This window comes from Cavia porcellus, unplaced genomic scaffold (assembly GCF_034190915.1).
Source record: "Cavia porcellus strain 051 isolate PalLab524CR breed Dunkin Hartley unplaced genomic scaffold, mCavPor4.1 scaffold_10, whole genome shotgun sequence".
Lineage (NCBI taxonomy): Eukaryota > Metazoa > Chordata > Mammalia > Rodentia > Caviidae > Cavia > Cavia porcellus.
The window spans coordinates 39,342,137-39,369,128 of record NW_026947493.1 but is presented as its reverse complement, the minus strand read 5'-3'; the positions used below and the strand labels follow the sequence as shown (position 1 = coordinate 39,369,128).

At 36.6% G+C, this 26,992-nt stretch overlaps 1 protein-coding gene across 2 annotated transcripts in view; it reads left to right on the top strand.

Moving 5' to 3' along the window:
• Ggh (gamma-glutamyl hydrolase) overlaps positions 1-24,053 on the top strand; it is a 30,082-nt gene extending 6,029 nt beyond the window's left edge. The window contains exons 2-9 of one of the 2 annotated variants that reach the window (XM_003479953.5): positions 2,949-3,063; positions 8,911-8,961; positions 12,998-13,082; positions 15,227-15,365; positions 17,401-17,507; positions 17,582-17,672; positions 21,494-21,631; positions 23,688-24,053. In XM_003479953.5, the coding sequence (XP_003480001.1) occupies positions 2,949-3,063; positions 8,911-8,961; positions 12,998-13,082; positions 15,227-15,365; positions 17,401-17,507; positions 17,582-17,672; positions 21,494-21,631; positions 23,688-23,809 (848 nt within the window). In that variant the 3' untranslated portion in view covers positions 23,810-24,053. Of the gene's footprint in view, positions 1-2,948; positions 3,064-4,904; positions 8,855-8,910; positions 8,962-12,997; positions 13,083-15,226; positions 15,366-17,400; positions 17,508-17,581; positions 17,673-21,493; positions 21,632-23,687 lie in introns of those variants that run through there. The other variant, XM_063257374.1, reaches the window with a different exon arrangement.
• Positions 24,054-26,992: the final 2,939 nt, after the last annotated feature.

The following is a 26,992-nucleotide window of genomic DNA, read 5'->3' as shown; positions in this document are numbered from 1 at the left end:
GCTGTTCAAGTAACCAGGAAGGATGATTTAAAAGGTCCATTGCTGTCCATTCTAGGTGAATATAAACTAGTCCAGCAGCTAAGGGGTTACTAAAGAAAGTGTTAGCAAGATTCAAAACAGCACTGCACAGCATTATGGCTGAGGGTACACACTGTCTATCTGTAATCCACAGTCACTCTCCATGAGCTGTCTAGCTTTTTTTTTTTTTTAAATCAGCCGTACCAAACTGCTCTTAAGTACTATGGACTGGGCATGACAATTGATTTATGTCCCTATGTTAGTCTGTCCTGTTTAGTATTAACTATCTGTGTGAGGCAAACAGTTTTATGGGCTCCCATTTGCCCAGCCTTCTATCAATGTCTTTATAGCCCATACTCCCGGGCAAAGATTTTCTGTTGTGTTGTGTAAGGTGTTACCCCAATGCCAAGTCTATGCCAACTATGTTCTCTTGCAAGTGGGAGATATAAATAGTGTATTTCTCGGTTAGTTGACCACCCCTAGTGTAAGTGTAGTTTTCTACACTTTTACTGTTACATCCATGCTCATTACTCTTTTTTTTTTTTTTTTTTTTTAATTAACGTCTCCCTCTCTATAGTACTTACTGGTTCCCCTTTGAAGAAAAAACAAAATCAAAAAAACCCAAACCAAACCAAACAAACCAAAAGACCCTGTGGCCACTTGGATTTCAAAATGTTCCTGATATTTTTTTTTTCTTTCTTTTTTTAAATTTCTTCATTCTTTGGTCTAAAAGTTAACTCACAGATGTTTATATTCCTAATCAGGTTTCAAGTCTAGGGTTATATGACTTTGAATGAAAGAACTATGTTAAACAAAAAGCAAAAAGAAGTGAAAGTACCCTGTAATTGCAATTTAAGAGCTACCCCAAAGCTATTCGCAGGAAATATTTTACACATGCGGATTAGACAAAAATATCTAGTTAAATTGGAATCCAAAAGTGAATGTACTAATTAGCCAAGATGTGCCTCAGTGGATTCTTGTTAACTCTTCACAGGTTTCCAAGAGGGCTTGGTCCCCCCTCTCTTCGCATCTTGTAACTGGAACCAGCCTCAGGCTTAGACCTAGTTCAGGCTGCAGGTGGCCTGAGAGCTGTTTCTCCCACTTGACGCCCAGCTTTGCAGCCTGATCTGTACCCCTTACTAGCTTGGATTGCATTTCAGGTTGAGCTCAGTCCAGGGACCCAGGCCCTTCATCATCTCCACTTTCCCACTTGTGTTTTCTTCCAACTGGCAAATGAACAGTTTGTGCCCGTTCTCTCCCTCCTATACTTGCATGGAGCTCAGCCTCTGCTTCTGCTGCTGCCACGAGGAGGAACTACCTAAAGGCTACTGTGATTATTGCACTTATAGGGCATCACGTTTTGGTTCCAAAATTGTGATTAAATGCGCTTTTAGGGCATCACATTTTGGTTCCAAATACCTTGAGTAGTCATCACTCCTCATGTAGGGATAGATGGCTGTTACAAGATCTCTCTCTCGACAGTTTTGTCAGCCTCAGTAGCATATCTTCCTGCTCCCAAGAGTGGCCACACCACAGTGGATACAGCTCTCCTGTAGTATGGTCCCATATAGATTGCCTTTGAGCATTACAGAATACTCTCTAGTCCTTTAGAATTTTTTCAGGGCATCCCCATGCACACGCAGTAGACCATGCTCATGTGGGAGGTTTGTCTCCCCTTACTACATGGAGGAGGGCAGCTACCCTGGGAACTTCCTATGGGCAGCAACTCATATCATAGTAACATGTCTTATCACCTATGGGAGGGGCAGGGCACAGCAGCTACAACTGTCCTGCAGTCTCATCCCATGTAGAGTGCCTTTATGGGTTACAGGATGTATCTAACCCATTAGGCATTTTGAGGGCAGCCCCCTACTCACACAGAGAATCGTAATGGTCGAGAGGCACATCACCGCTTACCACCTGGAAAAAGATGGCTACCCTGGGAAGTTTCCCAAACATGTTCTTCCCTAACTCATTTTTGTGTTTGTCTGGTTCCCTTTTGGGAGCCACATGAAATGTGAGCCTCCAAACAGAGGGGTCGACAGACCAAAGAACAACTCAAACAAGTCCAGTGTGGTGAGTAACTGAGTGTATTAGGTTCATTGAACAGCTAGATCAGGAGGGATGCACCACAAGATGGAGTTAATTTGGGTGGTGTTCAGAGGACAATTTCCACGACAGTTGGCTACCCAATTGAAGAGATTATAAATAGACACCCCTGTTTTGCTTTACTTATTCTGTTTAGCACTTACTAGCAGTCATCCCCCTGTGTATTGTACCTTTTCATGTATGTTGTTTGCCTTCCTTCGTCTCTGGCTCCCTTGGGCTACAATTACAGCTTTTGGGGCAGGGCTTTTAAAGTTTTCCTCATTTATGTGTCCCCAAAACTTAGTTCAGTGCTTGGCATGTAGTATAATTCAACAATATTGAATGAATGAAGGAGCTTTACTCCCATGTGGAATTAGACTGGAGTTAAAGATTTCCTCAAGAAAGGATATGAATCTTTTCAGAATCTGGGATGAGGTTGGCAAAATTCTGATTCCTTCAGTTAAGGTGGTGTTGGAGAGATGCTAATGGGAGATGTTTTTACTGTTTTGTTTCGTTTACAGGGAAACAGTTGTATCTTTGAGTTGTGCGGGAAAGGAGTAGCCATGCTGTTGATTTAGTCACGCTGTGCTTTGAAATGGACTTTTGGTCTCAGGTTGAAAAAAGCTGTGCTGTTGTAAATCTACTTTGAGAGCAAGGTTCCCCCGACTGTGAGAAAGAGGCTGCCTAAAGGTCCCGGCAGCCTTTTCTACTCCTTTCCCAAAGTCTGCAGGGGGAATTGAGGAAATACTATTTAATTCTGTCAGTTCACTGTGATGTGTTTCAGTTTATGAGCAATAAATAAAGGAATTTTCTTAAAACCACAACTTTGTTTTTTAATTTAGGGGTATTAATGCAAAAAATCAATAATGAAGAAATGAAAAAATTGGGACAATACTATATCGCTGCATCATATGTGAAGTATCTAGAGTCTGCTGGAGCGAGAGTTGTACCAATAAGGTAAGTTTCACTGTTTTTTTTTACATTATCTATAAACATTTCTGTGTTTGATCTCTTTTGTATATCATTTAAATATATCTTCTCTATCATGTTCATGATTTTTGCCACACAAACTTAGTATTTGTAGTCTCTCATTGAATTAATGTATGAAGCTGTGTATATCTCTCATGTTATTAGAGTATAGTGGATATATAGCACATAGAATAAAATGATAATTTCTCTTAAAGCAGAGGTGATAGAATAATGAAGTAACAGAATCTACGACCTAACTAACTGTATTTCGTATTAGAATAAGGGAACACTTAAGGAATAAAAGAGACTTCTAAGAAGATAACTATTAAAATATCTTATTACTGTTATTTGAAAATTCTGTAAATAACTAATGTAGTAGTTTTGCTTCTGCGTAATTTACAGATATTGTAGTTTTTAAAAAAAAACCTTATTTTTGTGGTAAGATGGCCCGGTAAAAATAAAATAATTCACGTGTAAGTAGCTCAGTGGTAGAGTGCTTGTATAGCACTTGAAAGGCCCTATGTTCAATCCCTAGTACTACAAAAAGAGATTAAGTCTAGTATGATTATTGGACTTGGTTCTTTGGCCTATGCCCAAACTTCTGATGACCTAGGCAAGTTAGGAGACTATATTACTTCAGTTTTTCGATCTGTATCTCCCATGGAAAAATATTACTCCTTTCCCCATGGAACCAAGGGACTTTACACCGAGCTATATCACAAACTTTATTTTTGGTGCGTGTGTGTGTGTGTGTGTGTGTGTGTGTGTGTGTGTGAGAGAGAGAGAGAGAGAGAGAGAGAGAGAGAGAGAGAGAGAGAGAGAAATGAATATCTCATAAGTTGCTAAGACTGAGCTTGAATTAGCAGTCTCCCACCTTGGCCCCCCAGAGTGCCGGGCTTACTGGCATGCACCATCAAACTCTATTGATTATTCTCATTTTTATTTTTAAAAAGAATTGTGTTAAAACTGAGTTTGACAGGGCTTGTGTGTGTGTGTGTTTGTGTGTGTGTGTGTGTGTTTAAATACCCTAACTTCTTTGAAATCCTTGGGCTGCCCCTTGTGTGTGTAGACTGAGACTTGGCAGTGATTAGGTCCTGAGATTGACCTTGTTAGTTGTTGACAGTGTGGTATTGGAATGAGAGGTATGGCTATCTTTTTCCCAGGATGGAGACAACTATATATTGAAATCTCTCTGGCTACAGCTAAGGCTAATCTCTGGCAACCTAGGATAAGCCCTGGGTTTTTCTGCTATTACCTGTATCATTTTTCCAAAATGAAAAATAATGATATAATTTATTTAAATACAATAAAGGAATACAGTGGTTAATCTCATATCTTCATTTGGAAGAAGTGGAATATATCTCATTTTCATTTGGAAAGAGCTAACAAAATCTTACTAAGTGTGTTATCAGATCAAATTACTGTATTTTAGAATCTCCTAGAATCCCCATCTAATGCATTATGTATGGACAGGCATTTTACCTCTCAATCCCCTACCAAAGGAAGAAGACTGCCTGCCAACTTATTCTGTACTTAAGGTAGTGATCACCACCATGGCACTGTCACCCATTGCTTTGTTGATGACTGTCCAGAGATTTACTAGAAACTTCCCAACAAGACTGCTGGGCTTTCAAGGTTATTTGAATTTAAAGGAGATTTGCTGGCAGAGCGCAGCCCAATTCTAGGCATCATGTCTGTCTGATACTGAGAGAGGTGCTCGGATGCTGCCTCAATCTTTTCCCTGGAGCATAAAGGGGCTGTAGTTGATGTGTGATTGTAAATATTTTTTAGGACATTGAGAGGGAATGCACTGTGTTACTGTCTTACAGAATTAGAAGACTGCTGACCGTCCAAGAGTTCTTCCAAGGATCTCACAACCATGATTTCTCTTTCTTTGTTCTTACTGTTAACTGAACTTTTAGAAGAGCAGATATCTACTGTGACTTAAAGGTTGTCATCAACTGTTATAGGTTAATCCCATTATATTTTCTGTGGAAAAGAGGATACTATAATCAGTATTATGGATATTGTTAAGTAGTTTTCAAGGGCTGTTTGATGAAGGGCTGAATAATTAGGCTAGTTTGCAGTGCTCTGTCTGTAAATCTGCCCTTAGATCTGAACTGCTATGACTTCTGAATACATAGTAGTCCTCAGATTGTGGCAGCTGGTTGGTGGGGATAGGATAAAATAGGAATTTGACATGTATTATGTTTATCTTCCAAAACTGCTTGCAATTAAATGTGAAAATAAACTTCTTTTATTGTCTGTACATAAAACTACTGAGTTTTTATATTTTTTAAAAAGTTCTTAGCTAACAGAAATTAACCGGTACCTAATTCTTGTGGTCTTTAATGTTTGTAATGTATGTTAATACATACATTATAATGTTAAATTTCATTGGACCACAGAAAAACACACTAACCTATCTGATTAGCAAAACAAAGATACAATTATATGACTTTCATGTAGTTTGAAAAAAATTCCTCTAGAAAGATAGAGAGATTAGTGTCACATATTTAAGAATTATTTTTTCGGAGACTGCAGAACATGGCGGACAGACAACAGCAGCTACTGAACGCTCTCTAAAGGCTCGGCTCAGAGGCCAGGAATGATGCGGACTAAGGAGATACGAACCAGTAGAGATATGCTCTGCTGACTCAGGAACGAACTGGGCTGAGAGAATCCAACTTGGAATACAGTCCTGGCGCTAAAATAGGAACAGAAAAATCTCGGTGTGGAGGCTCGACTCCGCGCCATTGGAAACCGCGGTTTGCATTTCCCGCCGCCGCGGTTTGGATTTCCCGCCGCCGTGGTTTGGATTTCCCGCCCCGCCCGGCGGCCGGCTGCCTCCATAGCGGCTCAGCAAGAAGAGACGCGACTGCCGAGCTCTGGGAACGGGAGTCTCCGAACGGAGTCGGAAACGCGACGGACAGGGAGGAAGGCTGACTGGGGGCAAGGTGAGCGAGGAACTGACTCCCTACCACAGTTTGACTCCAGCGGAGGTTTTTTCTGGGCTCGGGCAGTCCTGTAAGAGCAGGGCGCGGTGGCAACTGCAGCCGCACATTTCCCTCTCGGACGGGATTGGTGAAAGGTGCCTGGCCGGAGTGACGCTGCTGGCGGACCCCCTAGGCTGGCCTAGCCCAGATCCCAGAGCCTAACGGTGGCCCGGAGGAGCGACCGACTCCCGCGTAGGCTGCCTCCTCCGCAACTCCCTGGTGCGCAGCGGTGGGCGGGAACACCTAGCCAGCGCAATTTGATCAGGCTGTGGCTGACAGGCAGGGAAGCCGGGCCTCCTGTGTAAGATTGCATTTTATAAGGAACAGAAAATATGGGGAAGGGAAACAACAAAAAAGGCTCCCCGGCCCCCAATCCTGAGAATCAGGCAATAGTGGACACTGCACCAATATACATTAAGCGCCATTTAGAGAGCCTCATAGACCAATTCAGGAATGAAGTTATCAATGACCTGAAGCTAGAAGTATGCAGAATAGTTAGAGAAATGCTAAGCACCACCCAGGAAAAAGCAGATGGTGGAATGGAAGAACAGGAAAAGAGGGGAGAATTGCTTGATGGAGAAAACAGAGAAAGCATTGAGTATGTGAAGCAGGTGCAAAGGGACTATCAAGAAATTAAGAAGTCTACCCAAGACTGGCATAACAGCTTGAAAGAAACTAAGGACAGACTATCTGAATTGGAGGGCAGACTTGAAACATGGGAGAATGAAATGAAAAACTTCTTAAAAATAACAAAGAAACACACAGCAATAATACAAAGACAAGAAGATGATAAGAGGAGCCATAACTTAAGGATTAAGAACATAAAAGAAGAAGTAGGGACACAAACAAGTGAACTACAAAAGCTACTCACAGAAATAATCCAGGAGAATTTTCCTAATTTAGCAAAAGGTAAAGATACTCAAATGTATGAGGCATACAGGACCCCAGCTACCTACAACCCTAACAGAGAAACACCCAGGCATATAATAATAAAAATTCCAGAAATTCAATACAAGAACAGAATATTAAAAGCTGTAAGAGACAAGAAACAGATCACTTACAAGGGAATACCCATCAGAATTACAGCAGATTTCTCTTCACAAACCATCAAATCACGAAGAGCATGGGGAGAAATAATTCAAGCTTTGAAAGATAATAATCTCCAGCCAAGATTGAGATATCCTGCACAACTGTCCCTGGAAATTGATGGAAAAACGAGGTGCTTCCAGGATAAAGAGGAACTGGGGGAATTTGCAACCACCAATTCAACCCTACAGAAAGTATTGCAGGATATTCTAAAAAAAGAAAAATACAAAGAACCCAGAAATAGGGGCGGGGAGGCCACAACGAATGGAGCAGAGAACAAAATGAAGAAGACAAACTGACAGCTACTGACAGAAAAAGAGCTCAACAGAAATGAGACAGAGAAGATTGGAAGATAGGAACAGCTTTTTTTGGAAAAAAGGACATCTTAATAGGTAATGCTGATTTAGTACCATCTTGGTTTGAAGTCTCATCTAGCGTTTGTTTTTCTGTCTCCAATGGTCTAAACAGGTTGTATCTTATTGGATTTTGTTATATACGATAGTATAAGAAAAAACCTTTTAAAGACAAGGAGATTATACAGAGACCATTGTTCATTTTCTGTTAGTCGATTCTAAATACTCTATAATGCTGTCATTCTCTTAAATGGATTTACATTGTTTTGATATACTTAATGCTACAGTATATGAAGTTGTACTCAAGGACTTCAGGGAGGGAGTCAATATGGTAACTATTTTTGGGTCAGGATTATCTGGTGGTGAAACACTATTCTGCTTAAATGGTTATGTTTTGATCTGCCCTGTTTCGCTGTTATGCCCTCTTTTTTCTCAATCTCCACTCCATTATTTACTTTTTTATTTTTATCCATTTAATTAAAGGGAAAAATATAGCAGGATATAATATAGTAACCCACTTTGACTTTCTATTATCTCGATTTGAAGCCCTGTATTACTCTCACCATCTTGTTTTTGACTGAGGTTCCTCTATTCTGTTTTGCTGGATAGTATCAGGTTCGAAAGTTTAGGCATCAGCTGAGAAGATAATGAGATTCATTATAACGCCCATTCTCGTTGACTTTTATCTACTTTTGAAGACCTACAATATCTCCAATGTTTTGGTTTAGTTGGTTTTATTCTTTACGGTTTTGTTCAATTGTAGTACAACTAATGATATAGGCAATTCTATTAGAAATAGCGGGAGGCATTATGGTAACCATTGTTGATCACCTTGTATTATGTTTTTATATTATCTATTATGTCCACCCTTTTGACTTGACCGATTCTGTTCTGTTATGTCACATTTGCTTTTACTCTCTTCCAAAAAAAGCAATAAGAACCGTGGGAGCAATGAAACCCAAAATGTGTAATAGTCATGGTACAAAAGAGAGGAAAAGAAAGTGCTCTAAACTATATAACTGCATGTATATTTAAATGTATAAGATAGAAAATAATATCACAGAGTTTTATTGGATCATTGAACAGAACTGTTTGCAGTACCATTGTTGGAATGTCCACTCTACAAGCTTTAATTTTGTGACTTGAACAATTATTTCTAAGATGGCAATATGTAATCCATTAACTAGTGATTTCCTACTGTGCATTTTTTATTCTGTAAATCTGTATAACTTGTACCCCTTCACTGTTTTTTTTTTCTTTCTTTTCTTTTCTCCTTAAATAAAAAAAAATTTATTTTTTCATGTGAGTTTAAAAAATTAAAGTGGTTGTTTTATTTGGAGATTACTTTTTATCTTAGGTTTCAGAAATAAATGTTTACAAACTGTTTTTATTGTTTTCAGGCTTAATCTTACATACTTGGAATATGAAGAACTTTTCCAATCTATCAATGGGTAGGTTGACTTAATACAATGCATATGTGAATTGTTTTGACACAGTGTACGAATGTCTTATGTATTTATCTTCTTTCATAAAAAATATAAATATTCTATATATTTCCATATATAATTCACTATCTAGTGGGGTATGACAGATTTTTTTTAGTTCTTTTATAAGAAATATTTTGGTAGGAGAAGCAAAGGTTTTGTAAAGAATAGGAGACAATTTAGGAAATATATAATTGTTACATAGTGGATACATGCAGTTTTTTTAAACATGTGTAACATAATCTTTGTGTCTTTAATTTGCCTTAAGTATTTTGTAACCACTTTGGGTTGCAGAGTGTATTGCTTGTCTAAGGATGTTTATGAATTGGTTATGTTTCAGAATTAATTTGAATAAAACACAGAAAAAATATTTTTTATTTCTGTAGCTTTACCACAAAAGACTTGATTAGTTAGTTCATAGAAATGAACTTTCAGACATGTGAAAAATATTGTACATTGCTCCTAACTTAAGGAGAAAGAGTTCATTATTGCAATAAAAAGGCATTTTGACTATCGCAGGATCGCAGAGATCAAAAAATTTACAAATATTCTATAGTGAGGATATGAGGAAACAAACATGCTTTAATAATAGGGGTACAAATTATGCAGTTTTTTTAGAAGCAGTTTTCCAGTACCTATTAAAACTAGAAATATACATATTTTTGATCCAGAATCTTAAGAGGGAATTTTATTTTACAAATAGATTACTCTGTAAGCCAGGTGTGGTGATACATACCTGTAGTCTTAGCACTGTGGGAGGCTAAAAGGGAAGAGGATCACAGGTTCGAGCCCAGCCTGTGTAACTTCACAAGACCCTGTCTCAAAATAAATAAAATATAGCTGGGCCGTACCTCAGTGTGAAGGCCCTGGGATTACTCTCCAGTGACACACATACACACATCATCCTTGTATATAGAGTTAGGCCTTATTATAAGCATTATAGTATTGTCTGAAAAGATATCCAATTTAGAAAGTTACTTAGCAGTCTATCAGGTGGAAATTGGTTAAATGAAACAGACTAGAATGGAGCATGGTGGTACATGCCTGTAATCTCAGCCCTTGAGGCTGAGGTCGGAGGATTGTCATGAATATGAGACCATAGTGAGTTCAAGGTCAGTCTGGAATACACAGTGAGACTCTCTCAAAAACAAACAACAACAACAAAAAAAAAAAAAAAGGAAAAAAATGAAACAGACTATATACATGTTATAAAATACTTTTCAGTAGTTAAAAATAAGTTATATATAGATGCTGCTTTTCGTCATGAATGTTGTGAACAGTATTATTTTATGAAAAAAGTAAGACATGCTATGGTGCATAGAGTATACTTATTTTTGCTTTTTATTGTGATCTGGGTGAATGAGTAGGCATAGCATATTTCTACCAAATCAACATGACCAATTGTAGCAATAGTTGCTTCTCAATGGAAATGCAGTGGGAAGCAGTTGTCGTCGTCGTTGTCATCATCATCTTCTTCTTAACTGTAAACCTTTTTAAAAAAAGACGTTTGTTTTTATTAGTTGGAAAAAATGTTTATGTGTTGACTTTCTTTTTAAAGTATGTTCCAAAGTTATTTGTCTTCAGTTTAGTTTAGTTTAGTAGATACTTAAAGTTTAAAGTCAGTTCAATTTAGTAAAACATTTACAATGCCTGGTGTGTGCAAAGTACTTTAACAATGACAAAAATAAATACAGGCCAGAATATAATGGAAGAACCTCCCTCCTTCTTTCCCTCCCCCAAGATACATTTCTATTTGGAAAAGTATCTGCAGTGGTAATTTTATAATAGGAATAAATATTTTTGGTCGCCAGCTTGTCTAGATGTACCTGAGTCTTCATGAAAAGTAACCATGGTTCTTACTTGACCAAAGAATCTCTTTTAGATTTTCTCCTCCTATTTCCTGTGTTGTTGCTTCCTTTGACCTAAACTTTTCCACAGCACAGGCATTAGAAGCTAGACTCTGAAGTGTGGAAACCAGGAGACATAATGTACTATTTCCGAATGTCAGTAGAAAAAAAAGACAATAGTCCAATGCAACTGCAGAAACACCTTCAGTGACCTCCTGTTACTATACTATACTATTTTGTGGGGTAATACAGAGATGAAAAGACAGAGCTCTGTCTTTCCAGGAATTTGTCATCAGCGAGAGACACTCAGGTTTCAATGTATGAAAGAACTTTAGGGATAGATAAACCAAATTTGATTAGAAGCAACATTTTGCTGACTTTTAAAAACTTTTATTTTTATTAGTACATTTGTGGTACGTAATGATTACACTTGTCATGGGGAGTTGTTACATGTAGCTAACACATCTTAAATCTTTAATAGCTTCTTCCCCTTTCCTCCCCACTCCATCTCTTGATCCCCCTCACATTTCCAAATGTTTTATTTCTTTTTTCCTATTATTCTTCTTTTATTTTGCTTTTTATACACATTTTGGGCTCCATATACAAGCAAAATCATGAGATATTTAAACTTTGGTTCTGATTTACTTCATTTACCATTATGATCTCAAGGTGCATCCATTTTTCCTATAAGCAATTCATATTTATCTTATGGCAAAGTAGTATTCCACTATGCACGATTACCACATTTTCTTTGTCTCTCCATCTGTTGGTGACCATATAAGCCACTTCTAAGATACAGCTCTTACGAGTTGTGCTGCTGTAATCATGAGCATATATGTTTCATTTACTGTCTTTGACTCCTTTGGGACAGAATCAGAATTTTAAATGCTGACAATTTAAAGAGAAAGCTACTCATTAATCTTGATTAAGCCACTTTTAATTGTAGGCTTTTCTTCATGGGTTTATGGCAAATGTCTTTTTCATAGGTGTTAAATGTTTTATACTAGAGCAACCCTAATTGCAAGAGTTGCTTATCTTTGTCTCAGGCTAGTACCATGGCTTACTCATAGAAGATGCAGCAGAATGTATTTCTTGAATAAACAACAATTTCAAAAGCTATTGTTTATATCTTAAATACCTAAATATTTTCAAAAATGTATATTTAATTCAAATTTATTGACCAAGGAGGTCAAACCTTTTTGGATATCCATAATATCAATCCTTTTTGGATATGACATAACTGAATATCATGACATGTTAAAAATAACTTAAAGTTAATTTAAAAGGCTGGTGCAAAAATATGGTAATTATTTTTTTGAATTTCATCTTAATGGATCAAGTAAAATAAAATTAAATGTAGTTCACTTTTTAAATACTTTTCTGTAAGAGTAATTGTGCTCTTTTTAAAGATTTTCTAAGTGCTTATTTCTGAAGTGATCTCAGACTGATGATTAAGAAGCAAATACTTGTAGATATTTTAGTCTGAATACATTTTAATATTTGCTTTATTCTTTACAGTTAAAAATTATTTCAGAGTTAAAACTCACAATTATGCTCCTGCAGCTGATTTGATACAACTGATCATCTTAATTTAAATCTAGCTACAAGTAGTGGGGTAGTGGTGGTACAGACCTATGATCTCAGCCATTTGGGAATCTGAAGCAGAAGTATTACTTATCCAAGGCTAGTCTGGGCTCTATCTTTAAAAAAAATAAAATTATAAAATAGGACAGGGGAGATAGCTTAATGGTTGAACACTTGCCTAGCATGTCCAAGGCCTTAGGTTCAGCCCTTAGTACTAAAGGAAACAACAAAGCACAATAAAATATAACTAGCTACACCTGAAATTTTGTTACCATTTGATTTCTAACTTTGTAGCTTTGGACACTCTCCTGCGTCTTCACTATTTATTTACACTAATTTTCTTACATTGATGATCTTTGTTATATAAGAAGTTTTAAAAGAACATATACTAAAGTTACTAACTATAGTGTCTATGGTCAATAACCCTAAGATTATAAATTTTATTATTATTTTATTTAGTTTTCTAATTTTATTTAATGATCCTTAATGTATTAAGGAAAACTTTGAAGTGAAAAGATGATTTATTTTTTGTTTATATATGTGGGTAAAATTCATCTTATTTGATGTTTTAGAATCCTTTTTCCTGGAGGAGGTTCTAACATTGTAACATCAAATTATGCCAATATCTCCAAAATATTTTATGAGTTGTCCAAACAGGTGTGTATATCAGTAATTTCTTATTATTCCAGGGGAGTTTTATTAGTTTCTGTGAGAATAATTCTTTTTTTTAAGCATATGGTATTGTTTCCTTTATAGTTATTCTCATCTCATTCACCTAACCTATAATACACCATTCTCCAACAGTGATCGCTCCCGCCCAAGTTTCATTAGTTTTAGGCATCTTGGTATGAGCACATGCAGCTTAACTACTTCACAGTCCAGTTACATAAATGAAGGGTGACCAAAAATTGCATATTTTTTGCTAATTTTTATAAGATACTATAACAGGAAATATAAAACAATTTTATTAAATTTATTCAGTAATTGTTCTGCTCATGGTATATCTTAAAATGTTCCATATACAATGCAACATTATAGTCTGGACTATAGTCTTTAGTCACTTTCCGAATTCTTTGTGCATTATTGTCTTTCTTTGAATGATACATTTTATTCTGTCATGCAGACCTTTCTTTTTTTCCTGTGTGAGTTTATAATTTCAATAAAATGTCTACCCATTCAACACAATGGTGAAGGCATAGATAAGAACATCCTGCTTGGTGTATTGCTGTCCTGTACTTCTCAGTTATTTGGACTATTAGACATAATCTAAATTGTAGCTAACTTTTTGAATCCCCTTGTTTTGAATAAATAACAAATGAGTTCCATATGTTTGGTTAAGAAGGCACATAAAACTTTACAAAAATACTTTCTTCCTTGCTTTTTGATTACAGGATAGTTTGTTAAATGTTGGTCAACTCTGTATTTACCACTCATAGAATTATTATGTTTGACCACTACTGGGATTTTTTAGTTTCCTTTCTACTTTCAAATTCTGACATCTCTATATTATGAATAGTAGACATTGTCTATTTTGTCTTCTCATTTCATAACACAGACTTTTCCTCTCTGATCAGCTCATATCTCTCCCTTTTTCAGTTTTTTCCTCTGCAAATCTCTTAACACTTCCTTCCTAGTCAGTCTCAGTGTCCTAAATGTGTCTGTTTTGTACTGCAAAAGATCATCACTGAGTTTTGTAGAAGTATAAAAATTTCATCTGATATATGTATGGTAAGAGAGATTTTGTAAATTGTAGCACATAGTTATAGGCTACTTTTCACAAATAAACATAAATTATTAACAGGAAATAACCAGAACTTATTATTAGATTTCACTGAAACTAAACATTAAAGGCAAACACAGTGTTAGAAATAAATTGTAAATGTGTCTCATGTGACCAAGAATTGACTGATTGAAATGACACCTACCTAAGTGATGACACTCAGGAGCGTCAGTATGTAAACAAAGAGTACTGCCCAAGTGATGCTTGAGGTGAACTATCTCCCTTTTCCTTCTTATATTTTTTTAAAGTATTCACCATTTTTCTTATGTTTCTGATTTTTTATTTTATTTTATTTTAATTTTTGTTTTTTGTTTTTTTGGGTTGTTTTTGAGACGGGATCTCACTTTTTAGTTCAGACTGATAATAAACTCTGTGTAGTCTATGCTGGCCTTAAATTGACCACGATCCTCCTGCATCAGCCTGGCAAGAGTTGGAATTACAGGTGTGCATCATGACCAGGTCAATGTTACTGATTTTTATCTCCTTAAAATCTGCTCTTTTTCCCAATTCATTCAGTTCCATCTGATCTTTTCTCACAGTTATCTGAAGCCACTTTGATTTACCAAGCAGCACCTCTGATTTTTCCTTTGCCATATTTCACATTAGGCCTATCTGTACCATAGTTTAGACCATTACATTTCTCTCCTTAACTATTAACAGCCATTTTCTAATTAATCTTTCTGGTTCTAGTATCTTACCAACTTTTGTTTTAGTATTTCTCAAAATAATTGCTTTTACCATTTGATATACCCGCTCAAAAACTTAATAGCTATGCGAAACAACCTTTTTGTAGTCTTTGGGCCAAGAACACAGTGTTGCCACAGCTCATTTTTTCTAGCTGGTGTGGAAGGTTAGTCTGAGTACAGATTAATTAGTTATTTGAAAGTCTACTTTCGGATCCTAGAAAATTTTGTAGAAATCCATCCGTTACTCAGAAGCTAGTGGTAATGGCTAACCACATGTATAATTTTTGTGAAAAATGTGAATCAACATAATTTTCTCTTTCTCTTATTCTGTGAAGAGTTTTGATGATGGAGACTATTTTCCTGTGTGGGGCACATGCCTTGGATTTGAAGAGCTTTCCTATCTGGTCAGTGGAAAAAATTTACTAACTAAGACAAAAACTGGGAATATCACACTGCCACTGAATTTCACTAAAGGTGAGCTTATGTCTCTCAAACATCGTAAGCATGCTTTTGAACAAGATTAGTAAGCAGGAGTATCAAAGTAAAGAAAAATGCTCATAATGTTTTAAACTTACTTATGCAGACCTAAGATATGAGTGATCATCCTTGTATTCATTTGGGAGGACGACCTAACGAAGTTTGAATTCTTTCTCTTTCTCTTTCTGTTTCTCTTTCCCTCTCCCTCTCCCTCTCTCTCAGAGTTCTCTGTATGTGCCACAGGTTAGCCTCAATTCATGACAGTTTTTCCTCAGTCTGCCAAGCTGGGATTGTAAGTGTGTATCAACTTGTTTGACTAGGAATTTAGAATTTTGTTAGCTCATTGCTTCAACTGATATCAGGACAATGGGTGGTTAAGAAATTGGTCCTGGTTTAGAGCTCTACTTTTCTGGCTTCCCCCTTGGGGAATTATATATCATCTCTTAGTTTGAATTTGTTCATTGCAAAAGTGTCTACCTATTTTAAGGCTTTCATGTATGTCAAATATGATAGTGTTTTCCAGCAAGTAGGCTAAGTACTTTAAATCCAACTCTTAAAATATTAGTATTTATTGTTACAGTGTTAACACTTTCCATTTGGCTGTGTACTTTGTTTCATCCTCAACAGGATATATATACTATAATTTAATTTTGGCACTTAACACTTGGAGTTAGTGTAGATCTCACAAGTTAAAGGGCACAGTTTCCAACAAGACTGTCTTATTTCAGATGCTAGTTGTATGTCACATTCCTTGGTAATCCACTCTTTCTACCAGCTACTACAAGGTTAGAATTCCAAGGACCCATCATGTTTCATGTTTCTCTAGAATGACATACAGAAATCAAGAAAGTGCTATACTTGCTTACTAATCAGAATGCCGATGAACTTCAGTGTCCAGAGTTTTTATTGGAGCATCATGATAGAATGAATGACTGACCACATGACTAAACTCAGTCCCCGGCCCTTCTTCCTGTCCTTGCAAGTGCAGCTGGCTCAGTCTCAGTCCTCTAATCATGTGGTCATTGCCCCCTCCTGAAATAATCTAGAGCCCACTTCCATCACTTCCTCAGTATAAAAAGACATTCTTACAACTTAGAAAATTCAAAGAACAAGGGTCAAATCTGGTCTTTGTTTATACTACAGTGTGAGTAGGTATTGATTCTTAAGGGTACTGGGGACTTAACTCTGGATCGTTATGATTGCATGCTACCCACTGTTTCTGTTCTGACATAGAACCTATATATTGTTTTATATTTCTGAAAGTTTTTCTTCCTTTGTCTCACTAAATCATTATAGCAAGCTTTTAAGAAGAATATGTTTTAGGTCAGAATATTTTGGTGGCCTGTGGCAAAACCTAGTTTATACCATAAAAAAGCAGAATGTCAAGATACTGGAGTTCTCACAGAAGCCATTAGCAAGAGTGAAGGATCTGCTTGGAACATCTGGCATTTGAACCTTGAGCACAATGAAATTTTTTTTTTTTAATACTCTGTTGGTATTTGAGTCTGTTTGTGTGACTACAGAACCTTTACTGTTGATCATTAAAATATATTGCTTCTTTGATCTGTTTACTGTACAGAAATTCCTTGGCTTGGTTACTATGTTTTTTTACATTGTTGGTAATTTTTTAACTTTTTATATCTGAAATACCTTTGAAAACGTGTTAGAAATTTTAGATCTTTTCTTGGGAAGGAAAGTATGGAAAATTTTATCTTTTTCAGAGATGTCTAGAACTCTGGAGTTAATAAGATTTTCTGCTTATTTTACAATGGCCTACGAATTCTCACATGGGAATAATTTTTTCTATTTGTATTAAAATTTTAAAAGAAAAGTTCTTTAATCTGGAGGATATTTGAATTTGTATTAAACACATTTTATACTTAACTGGAATAGTTCTACAAAAATGATGTGCTTTGCTTATCATTTAGTCATCTTGATTATGACTTGATAACATGTTTTGGCTACAAATATTGTAACTTAAGATTTTATTTTTTCCTTGTGTTTAAATTTTTTTTGTGCTTAATTATTTCAGATGCGACGAAGAGCAGAATGTTCAAAAATTTTCCTCTTGACTTGTTGCAGTCATTAGCAGCAGAACCTCTGACTGCAAATTTCCATAAGTGGAGCCTCTCTGTGAAGGTAGTTCAACAATTAAATTAATGTATTTAGATTAAATACAGAATTAATCATTTTCCTTTACTTTTATACTCTAGAATTTTACAACGAATGAGAAGTTAAAGAACTTTTTCAATGTATTAACTACAAACACAGATGGCACGACTGAGTTTGTTTCATCAATGGAAGGTATGAGTCACTGTAACTTGTATACTTTATTTAGATTTTATGTGTCTCTTTGCTTAGGAATAGAATCATATTATTTTGAGGCCTGAAGATGAAAGTGAGGGCATTTATGGAGACTGGTGGGATGTTAATCCATATTTCAAATCAGTTTTCCTGATATTTTGTTGAAAGAGGTGATGAAGAAAAGAAAAAATGGTAGGCTGAGAGGGAGGGGTTGAAAAAATGAAGCAGATGACTTCTGTGTGTAGCACAAGGGCAGATTAAAGGCCTTGATAGATTCTGCTGCAGACACCAACAAAATCAGAAACTGATATAGAAGAACATCTTGCTGAATTCATTAATGAAGAGTCAAAAAAGGCTATTCAAGCCCCAGGCTCTCTAGTTGACAGGCATATAGAAAGCAGCATTTTGTTGAATCAGCTGACCTGGAGACCAAGCTTGGGATCCACTACATGGAGGGGACCTACAAGGCTATGTACTACACCTGGAATCCTGACTACAGAGCTGCAAGGGAGCTGGACATCCTGAACATGCTTGAAGTCAGGAAGCTGGGAGCAGTAAATTAAACCTTGAGCTCTCGTGATGATAGACTGGTTTCCTAGTATGGCCTGCATTATTCTAACTGGAAAGTAGGACAGATCTCAGTTCAAGCATTTTGTTTGAAGTTATCTTAGACTGCTGGTGCATACATATATATTACAGAACCAAGTATAAGTAATTCTGCTGGGAAGACCACATATTCATTCTAGGCTTCAGACAATTTCTTGGCCCCAAATCTCTAATACACAAGGAACCAAAGTACCATTTATGATAACTTGCAGAAATAGCAGAGAATCAACCCTGCACAAACTTTCAATACTAAAATCATGAGACACAGAATATTTTATGACTATAAAGATTTTATAACTTCAAGTAGAAGTGAGAAAGGAGCCCACAGAGGGTTCTGTGTGTTTTAATGAGGTGGACTTTTCACCTTGAATTTGAGTTGCCAGGGCTGATGAAAAGCACAGGAGAGGGCAAGGCACGGGAGTAAAAGAAAGTACAGTAAAGGGGGTGATTCGTATGGTTTAAAGATTGGTCATAATACTGTGTTTGATCTCTGTAAGTGAAGACATAGTTTATAAAGAGTAGAGGTTTATTTACATCACTGTTCTGGAGGCTTAAAGTTCAAGAGCACGATGCTGTTGTCCACAGCCACGTCTGGTGAGGGCCTTCTCACTGCGTCTTAACATTGCTGAGTGCGTTTAGGGGGCTGGGGCAGGCATGCGAGCTCAAGGTACTTTTCTTCTTGTATATCCACCAATGCTCTAATGGGGTCCCACCTTCATCCTCATCTAATCCTAGTTACTCCTCAACTTCCCACTTTCACATTCCATTAACATATGATGTGGAGACTGTTTCTAACGTGAATTCTGGTGCACACATCCAAACCATAACAAATTGGTCAATCTAGTTGAGGGACTTCAGTGTATAGAAAAATACTCAGCTAGGATATTCTGAGAAGTGTTGATCAACTTAACTTGAAGTGAGTTTATCATCTTTCAACCCTGTTTTCCCCCCTGTATTTTTTACATTGGTTGGGACATCACAGTTTCCCAAATTGTCCAGAATTAGAAGCCTAGAGGCATCCTTGACTTTCTCCCTTCATTCTCCATGTCTGAAAAATTCATGCCGATTTCTGCTTGCCAATTTTTTTTGAGTATGTCTCCTCTTGCCTATCCAGTCCATCTCACCTTACTTCCGGATTAACTACCTTCTGCCTGGGTTACCTCCTGACCTTATTCCACACATCCATTTTCAAGTCGGTCACTAGTGGTCCCGCTGAGATACCAGTGTGATCTTCTTGCTTGAACAGAGCTCCTCAGTGGCTCGTCACTAGAGGATGGCATCTAGATTTACCAGGTCATTCACATCACATATTCTGTCTGCCTTCCCCTAGCCCTTGTTCCTGTAAGGACTAACACATAGCAGTGTTACCTCTGCTGCTTCTCATGTTTTGTTTTTTTGTTTTTTTTTTTTTATATGTTTGTTTGTTTTTGTTTTCTCAAAAAGATTCCATTCCTCCCCATTCCCTTCTGATGAGCTCTCAGCCTATCTTGGAAGACTCAGGTCAGCTGTACTCTGAAAAGTCTTCTCTACCATTATTTCCCTCTCCACATCTTTAGTACTGTTTACATTTGGTTTGTGCTTCTTAGGAATATTTCTTATTGCACCTCTTTGTTCAAGTTTTTTCCCCCCAGCATGAGAGCTCACTGAGAACAGTAACTGTGCTACTGTGCTCTGTGTTTCCCTGGCTTCCGTAAATCTCAAGAGAAATTGAACATGACACTTCTAAGATAGGAACCTTTGGAGGCTCTGTTGTTTATGCATTTCTGCTTTTATTACTTTTGTTTCAGATTAGTGACTCAGGGCATGGCCTCTCCAGTGGTCAGGAAACTGTGTTGGTCTTTTACTCATGTGATTGCTAAAACAGTAAAGCACGTAACAGTAAATCACGTATCTATTATCTAGATCATATATATCATACATATGTATTTATATATATTTCACTTAGAAGAATCCCTCATTGTAATCAGTTTATCACTTACGACATTGTTAATCCAGTAATACTTTCACATATCAGAGATGTGAATCAGAAGACCCACCTTTCCAATTTCAGTGTACGTGCTGCTGTAGTGAGCACAGAAGATCCATCTTTCAGTTAACTGTGGGTTACAGTTGCTTCCTTCTTCACCCAGCCTGCGAATGTCTTGCTGGTACCTTCATGTGTGGTTCTGATCAGAGAGAAAATGCATGATCATGAGAGAGAGGCAACAGAGATGAGGCTCTACTGAACCTCAACCAGATGGAGATGGGGATAAAATGTTTTCCTTCCCGTGATATAGTGTCCAGTAGAAGGGACTGGTGGAATGTGAGAGTACGATAGTTTTTCTTTTAGCTACCTCTCCTTTCAGGTGATGCTTTTCATTCTCCAGGCACTTTCTAGTGGTTGTCATAGTTACAGTTCCAAAGCAAAAAAAAAAAAAAGTTTTTTTTCTATTAAAATTAGGAAATGTGCATGTAAAGAGTTGAGTTTGTAGATTTCCAGAGGTTAACTGTAATACATAGTCATTCATCTTTTTAAAAAATTGTAGAATTTTTAAACATAGGTAAAGTGGGGAAAGTAATATATGGGCCCCATGTACCAACCTCTCAGCTTCAGCAACTATCAGCACATATGTGGCCATTCTTGTTATACCTACTTTATACCCACGTGGAGTTATTTTTTGAAACAAATTCCAGTGATTGTTACCCATGTATCTATACAGACATCTAAGAGCTCTGAAGATAATGGTTTTACCAATTATAAGCTTATAAGCTTTTAGAAACTCAAAATCAGCACTTCAGTCATGAGTCATTTCATAGGTTTAGAAAAACATACCTTTAGGCTGATACAAATTAGCTGATGTAAAAGGACACCCAAAGTGCTGGCATGGTTTATTCCAAAACGAGTGGTCATTATGTGATAGAAATATGGTACGAAGAGGGTACCCTGAGAAAAGAGTCCCATCATAAAAGAGAGTTGTGTCACTAAGTAAATGTGCACTTGAGTCTGGGGATATAGTTCAGTGGCAGAGAATGTGCAAAGGTTGCAAATCAGTCTGCTGTATTATTGGGATTTTCACATTAAATGTGAACATGAATCCTTTGTGTCTTGATGTGCAATTTTATTTGTTTAATGTGGTAGATTATAAAGTATTGTTTTACATAGGACATGATACAATTTTGTTATAAGTAACATATTGGGCTATTCTTAGTAATTACTGATCTTGTTCTTCTTGCAGCGTATAAGTATCCAATATACGGTGTCCAATGGCATCCCGAGAAACCACCTTATGAATGGAAAAACTTAAGAGGCATTTCCCGTGCACCTGATGCTGTGAAAACTGCATTTTACTTAGCAGACTTTTTTGTTTCTGAAGGTAGGTATATGACTACATAATTTTATCACTCTAGTGTAGTTTTGAAGGAAATTACTGTTACTTGTTGATTTTCTATACTCTTGTGCTCTACAACTGTTCAATATGGCCTGTATGTATTTTTAACTCTAAAAATATCAAATAATATGAAAGATCTGAAGTTGAGAGTTAGTATTCCAATAAAACCAGAATGATTTTTTAAAAACAGTATCATAATGCTATGATGGACTTTATTCTTGAACAATTTCTTAGACATTTTATATTAAGATTCTACTCAGTTACTTTTTTTAGGAATAATGATTGAATGGTAACAGCTTGTAAGAATTGGATGTTAATTTTTCAAGACTGCATTATTAAATGAATGTATTCCCACCATTTAAAACCAATTATCTGTAAGCATTGCCATGTTGGAGAAAGTTAATAAATTTTGCCTGCTTTTTGGTGATGAAAACACAGAATGTCCATGCTATTTTAGGTCAGTGGGTTAAATATGGAGCTTGATTGTAGATCTTGTTTTTAGGAGACTGATAGGTAGAGACACAACTCTCCAGGAATATAGCACCGCTTGAGGGAGCCAGGTCAGTTGAAGATACAAGTGAACCTTGTGTTCTTAGCTCGATTTTGCCCCCAACTTTTATTTATCTTGCTGCCCTTACTCAGAAGCCAGGTTCTTCCCCACTGAATTCATTCTACTGTAGAATTATGCTCCCTTGAACGGATGGTTTCACGACAAAAATGCCAGTTTAAGGAAACGCAGAACTCTCTATGCTTTGGCTTTAGCCCAAAGGACCATTTTCCTGCTGTGCGTGAGAACCAAGGAGCACAGAAGTGGGCAGAGCAGCCCTCACTGCGGTTTTGGGAGCCTGCGTTCAGTGTACTTGAATTTTAGGCTGAAGTCTTATTTCTCAGCCTCACACTGAAACTTTAGTCAGGCTAGACCTCATTCTACTCCCTTGTTTTTTTTTTTTTTTTTTTAATTCTGTCTTGCCTGAAATGCCCCACTTTTCCACCTGCGTGCACTTCACCACTGTCTCCATCTCTTTTGTTCTTGAAGCATCTCAGTGAAGATAAACTAAAAATATAAAACCATCTGATTCTGTGTAGATACTGGCCTCTAAACCTCTTGAAAATTAGGCCCTTGTCTTATCTATAGTTCCATCTCTAGGCTGTTTATCAGGCTCTTACAAAGCAGGTACCCACTTAGTGAGTGAATGGATGGGGAGTGAGGACCACCCAGACTGGGTATGGGTCAAGCACAGGTACTGGATCAAAAGATAACTGTGTCTAAACCTAGTATTACTATATTTTGAGGGAACCCCTGTAAAAAGTGTTTCTTGTCTTGTTGGTTTTTATTTATTTATTTATTTTTAATTTATTTAAGGAGAAAAGAAAAAAAACAGTGAAAGGGTACAAGTTATACAGATTTACAGAAGAAAAAAATGAACAGTAGGAAATCACTAGTTAATGGATTACATATTGCCATCTTAAAAATAATTGTTCAAGTCACAAAATTAAAGCTTGTAGAGTGGACATTCCAACAATGATACTGCAAACAGTTCTGTTCAATGATCCAATTAAAACTCTGTGATATCATTTTCTATCTTATACACTTAAATATACATGCAGTTATATAGTTTAGAGCACTTTCTTTTCCTCTCTTTTGTACAATGAGTATTACACATTTTGGGTTTCATTGCTCCCACGGTTCTTATTGCTTTTTTGGAAGAGAGTAAAACCAAATGAGACATAACAGAACAGAATTGGTCAAGTCAAAAGGGTGGACATAATATATAATATAAAAACATAATACAAGGTGATCATCAATGGTTACCATAATGCCTCCCGCTATTTCTAATAGAATTGCCTATATCATTAGTTATAATACAATTGAACAAAATAGTAAAGAACAAAACCGACAAAACCAAAACATTGGAGACATTGTAGGTCTTGTTAGTTTTTATTCTACTTTGTAATGCTGATTGCAGGAAGAAATATTTTAAAGTAGTCTAGAAAACCTTATTATCCAATCTTTTATAAATTCTCTCCTTTTTTTTTCCAGCTCGGAAAAGCAAACATCACTTTAAATCTCAGTCTACAGAGGCGAAATCCCTGATTTATCAGTTCCCTGTGTATTATACTGGAAATATTTCTTTGTTTCAACAATGCTATATCTTTCCCTGAAAGTTTTCAATGCATTAATGAACAGTTTTGGATAATTCCTTGATTAAACTGTCAAAATCACTTGCTACTCATGATACTATTAGAAAACCACAGATTTTATATGCATGACTCTGGTTCTTCATTCTGTATGTGATTGTTTATGCAACATTTGATTAATATAACAATGAAACAAATTCATAATGTTTTTCATGGAAAACTCATCTTAGATCTGAAGATTAGAAGAAATAAAATGATTGAACACAGATTTTGTTTTCTTATTTATTGATGTTAGAAATGAATGTCATTCCTTTCCCACTCATCGCTTTTATGTTGAAGACTTTCAGTTCTACCCCTTGTTCCCTGTAATGTCTTCCTCCTTTGGATTTCAGAAGTATTTTGTGCATGTACTATGTGTGTAGAGAAACACAAAAGTATCACCTCTGCTATATTTTAGTTCCATAGTCAGTGGGTACAATCCTGAAAGTGGGGAGTCTGTGTCTTGAAATTTTTATTTTCCACAATGTCTAGCACAGTAGCTCTTCAATAAATACATGTAACTACTTATAAATGAATCTTTCCCCCAATGGAAAATAATTAAAAAGCTTCCAGACATTAAATATTATGGTAAATTTACTATATTTCTCTAAATTTGCTACCTCCATCCCTCACCATCCCATACAGACCTTGAAAGTCTGGAATTTAGGAATTCCTTGAGGATATGCAAACTGGTAGGAAAAAGAAATTTTGAATTCTTTGTAATAAATAATTGTATGATTGTGTTCTATGTGGTCTTCAGAGGTGTAGCAAGAGAAAATAAAACAAGGAAATGGAAAAGATGTTGGAGGATATTATGGATGATTTTATGTGGAGAAAAATGAGAGCAATAATCTGAGGATACTAAGATAAATCAATTTTTGGACAGTAGGGACAAATAGAACATAGAAATTAGAAAGGTTGTCAGATCTAGTTAGCCAGGAAAGAATTTTAATAGAAATGTGGCAGACTTAGTTTCGTTGTTGAATCCTTTTTGCCAAACGTGCCGTTCCTGGATAAGCTCTTGTTTTCTACCACTGGAAAAGAAAGAAGCATGGTTACTTCTTACCACACATGCCACACCTCTTCCCACCTGATGTGTCCTGGAACCAGATGGATGTTTGTCTCAGCAGGGTACCAGTAACACTTCAAACTGACTGTCATTACTCATACTTATCAATCCCTCTACTCATGAATATTGGCTTTCAGTTGTTCCCAAAGGTTCATACCATGCTTTATTGATGACCACAAATGCAAGAAAATGTGGTCAATTATCTTCTGCTCATGTTAAATTTACCATTTCTGCATCCATGTATTTTTGAAGTCTTCATGCTGGAATTGCTATATTGCTAATATGTAATCTCTTTCAAAGTTTTCTACAGTCCCGCCTTCTGTGTTCCACCGGCAGGATGGGCAAGGGCATGAGAGCAAGTGAAACTGAGTGGTTGTGCATAGTTTCCTTCGTCAAGCCAAACATCCCTGCAGCAGTGGGTGCAGGAGAAGACACTGGCTAGAAGATACTCCTGATGGTGCTGAGCAACAGTCCCGGCAATCCCTGAAGGGCAGGAGGGGCCACTCCTGGAGGCCTCCTGACGCTAGTGTGGAGTATGGGAAGGATGTAGGGCACACTCTTCCTTGTTACCTAGAGAAACACAGGTTGAAAGAAACTAAGGGAATGTGTGTAGATTAGAAAATGAAGAGATAGAAAAAAATTGCTGGTGTGTAGCCTTTTGGCTACAGCTGATTTCAGTTCCTTCAGGTTTTTGGAGAATGCTTGCCAATATTCTTACCCCTAGCCTTTCTTAATCTCTTGTCTCTGTGGAATATTTGAAATAGACTGAAAATATTCATGTTAAGATCCTATGCTGCAGACTATGCAGCTGGATGGTCCTTGGGGCCCACAGCTGTATATAACTTGAGGCTCGGCACAAAGATGTTTAATGAAAGAGGATTGAGGGTCTCTCCTTCTCCACACTGTGGAGCAACATCTTGTCTGTAGGCTGAGATTCTGCAGTTAGGATGATCCTATTATGTCTAAAGGAATAACTCACGTGAAAGTACATAATATCAGTGCCAACTGGATAGTAGGACCTCAGTAAAGGTTGCTGTCTCGCTGTAGTAATAGAGAAGAGTCACATACATGCAGGGTCTTCCTGATCTTATCAAAATGTCAAGAAAATATCCTTTCGAGAATTTTGTCATGTGGGAAGGGTTAAGAAATAGTTTTTCATTCCTTAGAACAGAAGCTTTGTTTTATGCTATCTGGACTAGTATTCTTCTCAATAGACTTTTTTATTTACTCTAAGGTGATTGAAATTTTTGCTCCATATATCATTTTCATTCTGTTTAAAAGTTAACTGAGGCATTTTGCAGTAATGCATGAGAAACACTAGATGTCAGGAGAGAACCAGCTAACCTAGTATTGAATTGGTGTTTGCATTCAACCATTTACAATCTTAGATTTTAAGAAATTTGTTTTAAATCTAAAGAACATTTATTGGTATGATTATTGTATGTATTTAAATGCTAATGATTATTTAAACAGAGTTATGCCTAATACGGAATGTTCTCCGCTCTGATCTAAGAGAAGGTCCTGAGTGACTCAACGAAAAGAAACAATTTTAAGTTTAGAAGCAGTCTGAGGGGTTACCACATGCATAATTTTCCTTTATGGACATACTCCTTTCTGCATATTAGCATGCTTTTAGGTTTTCAAAATATGACATTCCTTTTTTCTCAGAAACTTAATTTTGAGCCAGTCTCTTTCATAATATATATTATCTTTAGAATTTACAATATCACTTTAACAGTTTTTGCTAAAATTACTTGAAGTTAATCTCTCTCAAAGTTATTCAGGAAGAAATTATGGGGTTTGAGAGAATTAAGAAATCTCAGAATCAAAGAGAATTTAGGTTATCGTAGTGGCCAGTTGGAATTCATTAATGAAGCCTAATTAGTGTTTGTTTTAAATTATTAAGCTGTTATGAACATCATAAGCTAGAAAATCACAATTCTTTCTTGTCTAGTCCACGTTTTATCACCTCCAACTCCCCAGGGGATGAGTGGGAAAGACCCCTTTGGCCAGGACTCCAAGGATCAAGTCCTGCCATTTCCTAGCTGCATAATCTTGGGCAAATTTTTTGATTGTTTGACGATGAAACTTTCTGTTTA